Source organism: Xenopus laevis, chromosome 6S, assembly GCF_017654675.1.
Source record: "Xenopus laevis strain J_2021 chromosome 6S, Xenopus_laevis_v10.1, whole genome shotgun sequence".
Taxonomy (NCBI): Eukaryota; Metazoa; Chordata; class Amphibia; order Anura; family Pipidae; genus Xenopus; species Xenopus laevis.
This window is the reverse complement of record NC_054382.1, coordinates 24068558-24083275: the sequence shown is the minus strand read 5'-3', so window position 1 is coordinate 24083275 and position 14718 is coordinate 24068558. Positions and strand designations below refer to the sequence as shown.

The 14718-nt window shown below is 38.8% G+C and overlaps 1 protein-coding gene across 4 annotated transcripts in view; it reads right to left on the bottom strand.

Annotated features, from left to right (window-relative positions):
- The window catches only part of cdk14.S (cyclin-dependent kinase 14 S homeolog), a 288439-nt gene that overhangs the window by 91844 nt on the left and 181877 nt on the right, over window positions 1-14718 (bottom strand). For all 4 annotated transcript variants that reach the window (XM_041567463.1, XM_018269154.2, XM_018269153.2 and 1 more), the window contains one exon: window positions 3778-3841. In XM_041567463.1, the coding sequence (XP_041423397.1) occupies window positions 3778-3841 (64 nt within the window). The remainder of the gene's footprint in view (window positions 1-3777; window positions 3842-14718) is intronic.

Here is a 14718-nt window from a genome sequence, read left to right as displayed (position 1 = left end):
CTGGTGCAGCAATATAAACATGAGTTTCTGGGAGGGCCTGTCACATATGGAGCAGTTTTCCCTGTACCTCTCATAATTAAAATTCTTGAGGCTGACTAAAAATAAAAGAAATGAGCTTGATCCAGTACTGCCGGGGATAATATTGCAGTTATTCTGCTTATTTTACTTCATTCCAAATCTCTTCCATGATTCAGTTGTGGCTTTAGACCACTGGCTGTTTTTCTTGGTGGCAATTTCGTATAGACCTACCTGGGTAGTCTTGTGGCAGAAGAAGTGCAGTCAGCTTTCTGCATTCTGTACGCCTTGAGTGTGTTCTATCTACACTCTCGCCTCCTTGGTTTTCCATTTGGCAAGTGTATCTGGAATATCATTCGCTTGCTTTTCTTTTACCCCTAGGGAAATTTTCTTCCTTAAAAGACCTGCTTTAACTCACAGTACATCTCAGCCGCAGACTCCCAACCATGATCTTGTAGGGTGTTTGCCTTTTCCTTAAAAATAATTCCCTTGTTGGCTACCGCGCACACAGAACTCAATTGAGTTTGAAGAGGTGCAATTAGAAGAGCCCGTTGCATCCTAGCAAAAATGGCATGAAGAGATAACATTTTCTCACGACTGTAAGAGGGAAGATAATCTCGTAATTTAACATGAATTATACCATCTCCACTTCACTTCCAAAAAAAAAAAAAAGTAGTGGTGGGGATTATAGGAAGTAAGAGTGTGAGAAAAAGCTTGGTGTAGGTCAAAATAGCAAACTACATCTCTAGCATATATTATATTCATACTGTACCCTCACCTAATTAACCTAGGGTGGTTAAAAGAAAGTTAAAAACAGTAGGGAGTGCCAAATTGCAAGGTACCCCCCTATAAATCTAGTTGCTTACCAACTACCTGTTTCCCAAAAAAACATACCAGCCCAGGGTACTGTTTGCCGAGTTCAATTTATTTCCTCTTAAACTTGACACAAGGAGAATATACAAACACCTTTCCCTTGGCTGGAATCGAACTCAGGTCCCAGTCCTAAATACAAATAAGTTCTAGCTTTCTACAAATAAATATTAATTCAGCCATATGGAAAATAAACAATAACTAAGCTCATGACCTCTTTATCTGAAATGCACAATACAGAACATTCTGCCTTTGAAAGAATTAGTAACAACCACTGAATTTTCTCAGGAAGGTTCGCGAACGTCCAACTGCTTTGGGAAATCATTTTGTTCAAATATTTAACTATAGCGCTGGAACTGATTGGAATGGCATTTGAATATTTTCATTCCTGGAAAATTCATGAGTCTATACTCACAGTGTGAATTCATTAGATTTGCAATTTAAAGTGTCACAGCTATCAAGGAAGGAATGCTATTGGCTCTGTGTTTGGAGATGGAGGTTAACTTCAGAGAGTATTATTAAATAAGTGTCAGTAAGTGAGAGTCATTTAATATAGGCTCAGCTAATGAGTAGGCAAGAGAGTTGTCTCCGGGAACCTCAATGCAAAGTTTCAATCTACATTTAATGGTACTTCCAGGATGTAGAAATATATGTGTTTTGGTCAAGATACTTCTACAGTCCAGGTATGGGACCTGTTATCCAGAATGCTCATACCTTAAAGGGGTGGTTCACCTTAAGGGCAGAGACACGCTCAGATGCAGGGAGATTTAGTCGCCCGGCGATAAATCGCCTCATTTTCTGGGAGACTAATAAACCCCGAACTGTTAATTTGATTATAAGTTGTTTTGGCCAATGTAATTTTCCTTTGAAACATATCAAGAAAGCAGTGATAGGTCTTCAGCAGGTTATTTAGTACTGTACAGTATGTACTTTAATACTGATGTTTGAAATGCGTGAGCGTCAAAATTGACGCCAGTGAAAATTTAGATGCTGGCGACAACTTGACGCGTATTAAAGTCAATAGGCATGCGTTTAATTGTCGGCTGCGTCTGAATTGTCGCCGGCGTCAGAATTGCCGTCGGTGGCGGAATTGTCGCCAGAGGCCAAAAAGGCCTGGCAATAAATTCGCCCATCTCTAGTTAGAAGTCCTTGTATCCAGACAGACTATCATTTTACATTGGTTCTTCAGAACGATTGGCCATGGAAATGCCAATTTTTATGACTGAACAGCTGCACAGAAATATTTGCCTTTTACTGCGATGAGAATGTGATTCTCCATGTCCAGTCTCTCACGCTATAGTTAATGAAGACACAAAATAATAGAGGTCATCTACGACATGGAAGGCAGGGTGCAAAGTGCAAAGTGCAAAAAGAGACCCGTGGCCACCCCAATGAATATGGAGTGACTTATTCATGAGGGGTCAACCCTTGTTTGCTATGATGCCATAGCAACCAGATATATAATAATAATTAAAGGATAATGACATATCCGTGACTTTCCTTTCTCTGGAAACTCCTTCTTAATGCCTTCTAATAAGGAAGAGGCTGATTAAGGTGCAGTGCTTCAGGCTTAACATCTATCTTTGCTTGGGAGATCACTGTAATAAAGTATTTTTAAAAAAAGTACATCTATATTTTATATACTTAGAATTCCCGTAGAGAGCAAGACTTTAACCTTTAAACTCACTGCTGACGGCTGGAGACTATTTAGCAGCTCAAGAACAGTTCTGACAATGTAAGAATCTTATTATAACTAATGATGTCTCCAATATGTAACAGCAAATAAAAGGAAAGAGCAAGTAGACAAATTCAAATAAAATCCTCTGCTGCCACCTAGTGTTACCAATGCCACAGTTAAAGCAACCTTAAAAAAAGAATTAGACACGCAGTATAATCTCAATTTCTGAAGTCCTTTGTTTTGTCTGGCTGTTTGAGGGGCCCCTCTGCTGTCACTGCTGTTTATGTTTACATGGGAATGGTTAAAGTCCTTTTCAATGCAGATATCAATAAACTGAGTATTGGTTTTGTAGTAAATGTACAGAACATAGGAACTACATCTGGCCAGGGAGCATGTTCATCTTATAACACAATAAGATCATTGATTACTGGTTCAAATAAGATTGGCCCACCCAAATACATTGCTTCCATATTTTGGATCACCATATCTTTAAACTGATAGAATTAATTTTAACATAAAAAAAACAATACCATCAAGTACAGGTATGGGACCCGTTATCCAGAATGCTTGGCACCTGGGGTTTTCAGGATTACAGATCTTTCCGTAATTTTTTCTTCATACCTTAAATCTACTAGATCATGTAAACATTAAATAAACCTGATAGGATTGTTTTGCTTCCAATAAGGCTGAATTATATCTTAGTTGGGATCAAGTACTGGGTACTGTTTTATTATCACATAGGAAAAATAAATAATTTTTAAAAATTTGGGTTATATATATATATATATATATATATATAACAGTCCGCAAGTAGTGAGTGCACACCAGGAACCATTCAGTAGGTTATTTAAAATACATCATTTTATTTAAGTCAATTAAAAAAACAGGCCGACGTTTCGGTCCCCTTCTAGATGTCCTTTCTGTAATTCAGAGCTTTCTGGATAATGGGTTTCCAGATAATGGATTGCATACCTGTACAAGCTACTGTTTTATTTTAGAAATACATTTTTAAAAATTAGGATTATTTGCTTTAAATAGAGTCTGTTGGAGGTGGCCTTCCTGTAATTCGAAGGTTTCTGGATAATGGGTTTGCAGAAAAGGGATGCCATACCTGTATCAGGTATCAGTTATGACAAATATGAAATAATTCACCTCTGAGTAATAATGATTATCTCACAGGAATGATGGCAGATTAAATGAAAAGCAAAGTTTACCTGGTTTGAAGTGTGGTAAAGAATGGACCCCAGGCCATGTCTCTTCATTAGGCGTCCCGAGAATCTGAAAGAGAATGGCACAGATTTACATGTGTTTGTGCAACAGCAACAGATGCCTCTCGTTCCCATGGACAACTTATGTGCACCACCTAAGGATAATAAAAGCAGCAGTGCAACATATATTACTACCTATTGAATAATTGACAAAGGGAATGTAAAGGCAAAGAAATAACCTATTAATGGAAAAGAAACCTATCTCCAATATACTTTAATTAAAAAATGTCTAGCGTTTTTATAAGAAACCTGACTGTATGCAGTGAAATTCCCCCTTCATTTACTTGCTCTGACTGCTGTGGATAGGAAACTTCAGACAGTCCCTAACTGCTCTGCAGGGAAACTGATCATACTTTCAAACAGCAGTTGGAGCCCCCCACCTTACTTTCCAGAACTAGAGCAGCTTTTTGTTTGTTTCCCTGTAGAGCAGTCGGCGAATGTGTAGAGATTCACATCCGCAGCAGTCAGAGCAAGTAAATGAAGGGGAATTTCACTGCATACAGTCTTATAAAAAAAGGTACAGATTTATAATTGGGGATAGGTTTCTTTTCAGTTCATAAAGTAAAAATGAGATTTTATTTTAGCCTTCACATCCTCTGTTTCCAACTCCAGCTGAAGGGATGAAGATCATGGAGCCAGATTTAAACAGATAAACTGGGATTCTATTGGGAGGATTGTTTTGCTGCAGTCACTGGTTCTGATTTGGAGAAAGTTTGTATTAAACAATACAAAAACTATAAAATCCACATTAGATTACATGACAACACAGGACCCAGTGCAGTCTGCGTATTCTGATTATTAATCAAGTCTTGCTGTATCGGCTTCTGGCAGATATTATTTGAATTGTGCTGTTTTGATCATTTATGACGACCCCTAAGCAGCCCAGACCACACTGAGCATGTGCACAGTCTTGGTCTTGCAGAGATGTTTAACAAAGTAACAAGATGGTGACCCCCTGTGGCCAACTTTGAAAGCATAAATCATTTCTTTAATTAGGCTTCTGGTGCAGTAAGTTCATGTTTATGTTTAGTATAAAAAATACAGCATTTCTAGCATTATTCTATTTTAGACTTTAGTTCTCCTGCAGCATGGGCTTTCTGTGAGATACATTGCCTTCTAATGCCTGAACATAGATATTGCGATGTGTCTAGTATGAGATGTTAAACTGCTTTAAGAAAGCTCTCATGCTTTTTGTACAATGGGAAGGGCTCTTAGGCTCCTTCTCACCTGAACTAGAATGGTTTGTCCGTCTCCAGGTCCTACCAACTCAGTTTTGTATTATTGTGACTGTTGCCTAATGGTTCCTTTTGGCTTCTGGTCAGATCACAGGTGGGTGTTAAGAGGCACACAGAGATAAAATCAGAAGCAATTATGAATTTTTTTTAAGGAGCAGCACACACTTATATAAACCTTTTTTAAACCATCCACCTCTTTCCCCCCATTGTTATGTCTGTTTCTGGTTTACAGATAGGAGGGGTTCATGCAGATGTTTTACCTGTGCAGTGCTAACCTGAACTACTTCCTCCTTCTAAAATTGCTTTCAGGCACCAGAAAGTTGCAATATAAAACCATTTTCAGCTTCTGTATTTGCCATGTTTAGCTCATGAAATATTGAAAACAACAGGAAGAAAGTATTTTCAGCACAAGGCCTGCTCATTTTACTCATGCTGAACAAAGAGATTACTTATATTATGCCTCATGAAACAGGTTAGCAATGGGTAGCAATGATACTTTCTACCAGCAGATGGCTGTGCATATGAGTTGTATTTACAGTCCCTTAGACTTTCCATACATTTTACTTGTTTCTGGGTACAAGGTAACTATATAGCACATATGTGTCTCAATGACATTCGAGATTGAATGCTATGCAATGTATTTGCACGTATATGTTCCATATGGGATCATACACCCCTTAATTTGAAATTTAAGGGTATGAGAAGCCACAAGACATGACCATATAAAATCCAAAATACTCATGTATGATACTGTGCAAACAACTTTGCACCCACAATTATGGATGGAATTTTGGGACTCAATGCTGCATTTTGAGTTAAAGGGATCCTGTCATCGGAAAACGTTTTTTTCTAAACACATTAGTTAATAGTGCTACTCCAGCAGAATTCTGCACTGAAATCCATTTCTCAAAAGAGCAAACAGATTTTTTTATATTCAATTTTGAAATCTGACATGGGGCTAGACATTTTGTCAATTTCCCAGCTGCCCCTGGTCATGTGACTTGTGCCTGCACTTTAGGAAAGAAATGCTTTCTGGCAGGCTGCTGTTTTTGCTTCTCAGTGTAACTGAATGTGTCTCAGTGAGACATGGGTTTTTACTATTGAGTGCTGTTCTTAGATCTACCAGGCAGCTGTTATCTTGTGTTAGGGAGCTGTTATCTGGTTACCTTCCCATTGTTCTTTTGTTTGGCTGCTGGGGGGGGGGTGATATCACTCCAACTTGCAGTACAGCAGTAAAGAGTGATTGAAGTTTATCAGAGCACAAGTCACATGACTTGGGGCAGCTGGGAAATTGACAATATGTCTAGCCCCATGTCAGATTTCAAAATTGAATATAAAAAAATCTGTTTGCTCTTTTGAGAAATGGATTTCAGCGCAAAATTCTGCTGGAGCAGCACTATTAACTGATTCACTCTGAAAAAAATGTTTTTTTCCATGACAGTATCCCTTTAAAAACATAGCAAGCTGCATCTAAAGTCTCCACAATAATTTTTTTTATTGTATAGCAGCATCAGGTATATTGTATGGGACCTGTTATCCAGAATGCTTAGGACCTGGGGTTTTCTGGATAAGGAATCTTTCTGTAATTTGGACCTTCATACCTTAAGTCTACTAGAGAATCATGTAAACATTAAATAAACCCAATAGGCTGGTTTTGCTTCCAATAAGGATTAATTATACCTTAATTTGGATCAAGTACAAGCTACTGTTTTATCACTAAAGAGAAAAAAGGAATCGTTTTTAACAATTTGGATGTTCTAAATATGAGCATAAAATGAGAAGAGCTGTTGAGAAAAGATTTTAGTATTAAGCTTAAGAAGACACATGTTCTATATATAAATCATACTGATATATTTTGCTATCAAGCTCTATAGTAATAACAGTTTTAAGCTTCTATCCAGTTTGCTGATTCCTGAATATATAAGACAGGGCACATAGACACGGACAGTTTGTCTGCGCTAACAAGTCTATCAAGGTGCACTATTCACAAATAAACAGCAGAGGGAACCATTGCATTGCTAACCGCTACATCTCTTCCACAAATGGCCGTTCTAGTCAAAATAATATGCCATTGCGTATTCAGACAGTACAGTATATTGAAGATGCTAAGAAATACTTAATAAAGTATTTATTAAAACTAAAACAGATCCCTTAGATTTTAATTAACATATATCTCTGTTAACTCCCCTTCACAGTGAGCAAAGATAAGTCTAGGTCACTGGCACAAAAAAAAAGTTACAGAGTTGAACAAGACTCATGTCCTGTCAGTGGCTGTTACCAAAATGTAATCTACATTTTCCTGTTATAATTTATATTTATATACAGGTATGGGACCTGTTATCCAGAATGCTTGGGAACTGGGGTTTTCCGGATAATGGATCTTCCTGTAATTAGGATCTTCATGCCTTAAGTCTACTAGAAAATCATGTAAACATTAAATAAATCCAATAGGCTGGTTTTGCTTCCAATAAGGATTAATTATATCTTAGTTGGGATCAAGTACAAGCTACTGTTTTATTATTACAGAGAAACGGGAAATAATTTCAAAATTTGAATTATTTGATTATAATGGAGTCTTGGAGAGACATCCATTTTGTAATTTGGAACTTTCTGGATAACAGTTTTTTCGGATAATGGATCCCATGCAAAATACAAAAAACTGTTATATTTAAGCCTGCATGCTTATCTAGTATTAAAGATGCCCTATTGCTCATGTAATGTGTTCTTTTATGCACACTCAAAATGCGACTTCAGCTAGAGTTGCCATTGTACACTTTTAAAAAGTGAAATGCTGCATTGCTGATTAGAAACCAGAGCAGGTACCTGCTGCAGACTGCATTGATTTCTAGACAACCATGTGGTCGGTGAGCGGACGGATTGCTGCTATCAGTCATCGTACATTTGGATTTTTAGGTTTTCAAGTTTTAAAAGGATAACATTGGCAGCTGGCTGTGACCTGCAGCAACCCATAAAAATAAGAATGAGCTGTGTTAGAAGCCACTGAAGCCTTAGGTACTCAGAGACCCCTTTCTCCACCTATTCTAATTAGCAGCCGTAGGCGTACACTCAGGGGCAGATTTATCAAAGGTCAAGATGAATTTTCAAATGAAAAAAATTCGAATTTCAAGTTATTTTTTGTGTACTTCGACTAGAGAATAGTGCAAATTCAAATTTGAAAAAAGATTCGAAAATTCAAATATCGAAATGTATCATGTACTGTCGCTTTAAAAATTCGACTTCGACCATTCGTCATCTAAAACCTGCTGAATTGCTGTTTTAGCCTATGGGGGGACCTCCTAGAACCTATTTGGAGTCAATTGGTGGACTTTGAAAAATCTACGTTTTTTGGGGGGGGAAAATGTTGAATCGAATTTGATCGAATGCGCTGTTAATTCGTTTAGAACAAATCGGCCGAATACGGACTTATTTGATCGAAAACTGACCTATTCAACCCAAAAAAACTTTGACTTAATTTCGGTTGGTCTTTTTGAATTCAAATTTCGACGTTTTTTCAATCGAAATTCAACCCTTGATAAATATGCCCCTCAGTGCCTGAAAGTTTTGGGACAAAGTAACAAACCATAAGGTCAGATTTTCCCTTCACTGCATCTATGTACCAATAAAAGTATGACCACCTTGTAACAGAGGTCTGATTCACAATTCGGCCGTCTGTTTACTACAGTTCATGTCTGAATTATCGGGCTGGCCCTGGTCTCTCTAATGTTCCTTAAACGCTGACGAGCATTATGAAGGAAATAGTCCAGCAAAAGGAGCTTAAAACTGCCTTATGACTGATTTGCCTGAGAAATAATTAATTTTGAGAAGTGAGATAGCTAAGACTAGATCAGAACCCTAAATAACAGGCAACAGACTTAGCAAATGCGTCGAAAAGTCACAGTACTGCCCTATGCTAATTCATTTTATGCTGGGAGCCACAGTGCTTAGCGATGGTCGTATAAATTCACCTGGAGCGAACTCACAGCGAATTTCTGCGTTTCACCATCTGCGAATTAATTCACGAAAATTTGCCGGTGTCAAAAATTTTTGGACGCTGATCCAAAAAGTCACTTGCGTCAAAATCGCCATTCGCCAACACTATTCAGACGCCCATTGACTTTAAAAATTGCCGCAGGCTACAATTTTCAGGTTTCACAAATTTTTTGCCGTTTCATGAATTTCGCAGGAAAGTCACCCATCACTAACAGTGCTGCATTGTGCTGGGAATGGTTTGCTGGGGTCACATGCTGGGAGTCACAGTGCCAGATCAGAAATCTACAATAACAGGCAACAGGCCTAAGGCTCAGTATTGGAAATCAAGGCAACGCCCTATGCTGGGGCAGAGTCATTTTATGCTGAGAGTCACATGCTGTATTGTGCTTGGCTTGATTTGCTTGGGTTCCATGCTGGGAATCACAGCGCTAGATCAGAGCCTTAGAATAACAGGCAGGGCCCCAAGCATTTGTGAGGCTCAATATTGAAAGATAAAGTACTGCTCTATGATGGGGTTATGCTGTAATTTTATGCTGGGGCCACAGTGTTGTATTGTGCTGGGGATAGTTTGCTGGGGTCACATACTGGGAGAATAAAAGGCATGGTGCCAGGCAATTGTGGACCTGCAGCCTTTATAACAGTTTTAAAAATGTTTATTCAAATGAATAAATGATTATTATGTATCAATTTTTAAAAACTAGAATAATTTTCAGATCAGATGCAGAGACTTAAATCTCCCTTCAGCAAACACAGATTTGGCTATAGCAAATTGAGGGATGAAATCTAAGGAACTGCAGCCACTAATTAAACACATTCTCTAACAAACCCAAAGCAGCATGAAGAATAAGGTTAAACTTCTTAAGTGCCACCTTACAAAATAATGAAAGGGATTCTCAAATACCATATGAACCTTCTCATAGGATGCCCCTGGTATGATACCTTATTGCATTTCTTTGATAGAGTCTAGAAGTTACAAGCACTTGCTAACCCTGAACAAATGGGAAGCTTGAAAATCTCCCAAACCTCCCACAACTGTCAGGAATAGGCTCATTTGTTATTTTTTCAGTTCAGGTACTCTAAGGGGCAAATTCACTAAGATGCGAAGTTGCGCCAGGCGCAACTTCGCCGCACTTCGCCACACTTCGCCAGGCGTAGTTTTGCCAGGGCTCCGCAAATTCACTAAAATCCGAAGTTGCGCACAGGGGTAGCGTAAGGTTGCGAAGTTGCGCTAGCGTTGATTGGCTATATAAAGCGAAGTTGCGCTAGCGAAGGCTAATTTGCATACGGCGCGAAATTCAAATTTCAATGGAGGAACACGTATCTGCACTACAAATGCCTAGAAAACCTTCAAATCAGCAAATAAAAATTTTATTTTTCCCTACACATATGCCCACTGTTTAGGTAAGTTGCATGAGTCAGGAAATGTAGGGGGGAGGAAGGGGAGCCCCAAAAAATTTTCGATCTTTTTCAGCCTATCAGCCATCATGTAGAAAACACGCCAGCGTTTTTTGGGACTTAGAAAAAATTTTGACTTTTTTTGAAACAATCCCTATCTACTCTATTGCGCTTCGACAGGTCTGAGGTGGCGAAGGAAGTCTAGCGTAAAAGGTAGCGTTCACTACACTGTGAATTTGCGTAGTTTCGTCGCTAGCGAAGATTCGCCTGGCGTAAGGTTGCGAAGTAACACTAGCGAAACTACGCCAGCATTCGTTAGTGAATTTGCGCAGTAGCGAAAATGCCAAACGCTAGCGAATTAACGCTAGCGTTCGGCGCTTCGCGCCTTAGTGAATTTGCCCCTAAATGAGAACAGACTGGTTCATAAGAAGTTCAGACATTGAATCTGGATAAAAATGACAAAATAAAGTGGCATATACCTAAATATAAGGTGTTTATGGTGCAATGCAAAGTATGGCAGTATAAATTAAAGGAAAACTATACCCCCAAAATGAATACTTATATCAAATTAAGTGGTGTATTAAAGAATCTTACCAAACTGGTGTGTATATATATATATATATATATATATATATATATATATATATATATATATATATATACATGATTTAAGTAAATATTGTCCTTTTACATCACTTGCCTTGAACCACCATTTCATGATGGTCTGTGTGCTGCCTCAGAGATCACCTGACCAGAAATACTGCAGCTCTAACTGTAACAGGAAGAAGTGTGGAAGCAAAAGACAGAACTCTGTCTGTTAATTGGCTCATATGACCTAAAATGTATGGTTTGTTTGTGTGCACTGTGAATCATAGGATCCCAGGGGGCGGCCCTTATTTTTTAAAATGGCAGTTTTCTATTTATGATTACTCAATAGCACATACTACTTAAAAAGTATATTATTATGAAAAGGGGTTATTTACATGAAGCAGGGGTTTACATATGAGCTGATTTATGCAATATATTTTTTATAGAGACCTACATTGTTTGTGGGGTATAGTTTTCCTTTAATGCTGGGAGCCACATTGCTGTCTTGTGCTACCAAGGTCACTGGGAGTCACATTACTGGAATATGCTGGGTGTTGCGGGGGTTTACAGTGTAGCTTAATGCAAAAAGTCAAAGGGGGTTATGTAATAAAAGGCACTAAGTTTGCCCAGGTGCAATAACCCATACAAACCAATCAACAGGTAGAAACTGCTGGTCACCTGTTTAAAAGCAAACATCTTATTGGTTGATATTGGTTATTCCAGGGCAAACTTAGTGCCTTTTATTACACAGGGGGGAACATGTTATTCTGTGCAGGGGGTGTTGTTGGGGTCACAGTGTATCTTAATGTCAAGAGTCAAAATGTATTGTATGCAGAGGGTGATGTTGGGGCCACAATGTAGCTTACTGCTAAGAATCAAAATGTATTGTATGCAGGGGGTGTTACTGGGGTCACAATGTAGTTTACTGCTAAGAATCAAAATGTATTGTATGCAGGGGGGTGTTACTGGGGCCACAATGTAGTTTACTGCTAAGAGTCAAAATGTATTGTATGCAGGGGGGGTGTTACTGGGGTCACAATGTAGTTTACTGCTAAGAGTCAAAATGTATTGTATGCAGGGGGGGTGTTACTGGGGTCACAATGTAGTTTACTGCTAAGAGTCAAAATGTATTGTATGCAGGGGTTGTTGCTGGGGTTGCAGTGTAGCTTACTGCCAAGAGTCAAAATGTATTATATGCAGAGGGTGTTGCTGGGGTCACAAATGTAGTTTACTGCTAAGAGTCCAAATGTGTTGTATGCAGGGGGTGTTGCTGGGTTTAATAGGAGAGGCCTGAATAGAAAGATGAGCAATAAAAAGTAGCAATAACTATAAAGTTGTAGCCTTTCAGAGCATTTGTTTTTAGATGGGGGTCAGTGACCCCTTTTTGAAAGCTGGAAAGGGTCAGAAGAAAAATGCAAATAATTCAAAAACTATAAAAATAAATAATGAGGGCCAATTGAAAAGTTGCTTAGAATTAGCTATTCTATAACATACAAAACGTTTACTTAAAGGTGAACCACCCCTTTTGTGAACCTTGAGTTGTTTTGCTATTATATATTTAGATATCCTGTTGTGTTTAATGTAATGAGGTATTTTGTTAAAAAATCAAGCTGTAGCTTTTCCACCAATTCAGGAGTAAGTGATAGTAATTGGGGTTGAAGGGGTTATGGGACCAGGTCTGGTAAATGAGCCTACCGAAGTCGTGCAAAAAAACAAAAGGGGTAACAGCACTAGAGAAATACAGGGGTTTAAAAAAAGACTTAATCTGTCTGCAGAGCCCCATAATAAAAGCACAAAGAAAAGACTCAGATGCTCACCAAAAAGCATGACTAATTTATCGGAGGAATATATTGTGCAGCTAGAATGAGTGGAATTATGTTGCTGGTAACGCTGATCCCCATGCTTTATGCTGTGTCTGTAGCCACAAGGGCTCTCCAGCACCTGCATCTAATCTAAACAGCTTAAGCAGGAGCCAGAAGCACAGGAGAGCAATGACTAGGGATCTGTGCAGAGCAAGACGGCTGGGATTTACCTGAAAGCAACGCTTGTTTCCCCGTTCATTTCAAAGTAGTTTCAATGTCTGACCTGGGGTTGCTGGTAAGCAGCCTAGAATGAGCATTTGTTACGCTTGCAGAAAGGACTGGGCTACACATATTATAGTCTTATTAGTTTAAAAGCATGAAACCGGTAAAAAAAAAAAACTACTTCTCGGCTACATGGATAATGTACAGGGAATGCAATGCAATGGCCTTAGTGTTATTATTACACATCAATGAAGCCAAGTTCACCAGACAGAAAGGAGTATTCACCTCAAGTGAGCTCTGGTCACTCAATTTCCCCCACAGTCGCAAAAAGTCAGCAACAATTCAATTTTAATAGCAGGGCAAGGAGTCGAAAAACAGCAATTGCACTCAATGCTGCTGCTGAATGACTGCCTAAACACATTCTGACAAACCAACACAGGTACCTGCATAAACTTTGATAAATGTGTCTGGTATCTAGTGGACGAACAACTTATTGCTCAGCAGACCTGACAGGGGACTGAAGATTGGCTGTGATTGGCTACCCATGTGCATGTCCTGTGCTTCTGGAGAATGACCATTAGGACATGCCCACTAGTAATGGGCTCGCGTCAAAACAGTCGCACATAAACACTATTCGGACACCCATTGACTTTAACACCGGCTTCAAAATTGATGCAAGCTCTAAATTGCTGCAACTTGACATGGGTCACAAAATTGCCGTGGTTGTCAAAATTCGTGTTTTGCTAATTTTTCGCCGTTTCTCGAATTTCGCTGGAAAATGGCTAAATGGGAGAAATTCACCCATCACTAATGCCCACCACTCATTTGGAACATAGACAAGGGCAAGAGAAGGGCAGAGGTATCATTTGTCGAGTAACGCTTGTTTTAGCCCATTAAATAGATCAGATGCCATACATTATATATTGTGGGCTACATGGTAGAAAAATAAGTAACAAAAGGTAACAATAGCAATACAATTGTAGTCACAGAGAGCAGTAGTTTTTTGTCTGCTGGGGTCAGTGACCCTCATCTGGAAGCTAGAAAGAGGAAGGAAAATAAATGTAAAGCTATTAAAAAAAGGCCAATTGCAAAGTTGATAATAAAACATTCTATAACATACTAAAAGTTAACGTTCCCCTTTAAGAAAAGATCAGTGGAGGGAAACCAACACAGACATGGGGAGAACATGCAAAGTCTTGGGTCAGAAGCAAACTCAGAACCCCTGCTCTTCAAGTTAACAGGGCACGAGCCACCTATATTGGGTTACATAATGTTCAACACTGGACATGATCTAAATCAAGTCCATCTTAATAGGAAAAAGTGTTTTTTCATTTCACTTCACAAGCGACTGGTTCCTTAGAGAAATCTAAGCCTTATAGTTGATAAAACCCTGGCTGAGAAATCAATACTGCTTATTTCACGCCACTCCAGACTTTATATCTGAATGAAGAATATAAACTAATTGCCTGGAGTAATTGTCTCATACTCAGAAGTGATAGACAAGCAAAAAAGATCTCAGATTGCATTAACATTTTGATAAACGAAGCAATTCGCTCTTTAGTTAAATCACACCGGACGTCAGCACTTCTAGGCAATGTGTCCATGTCAGCAATATGGAAGTTGTTCAAAGCACTAAGCCTCACTAAATACAAACA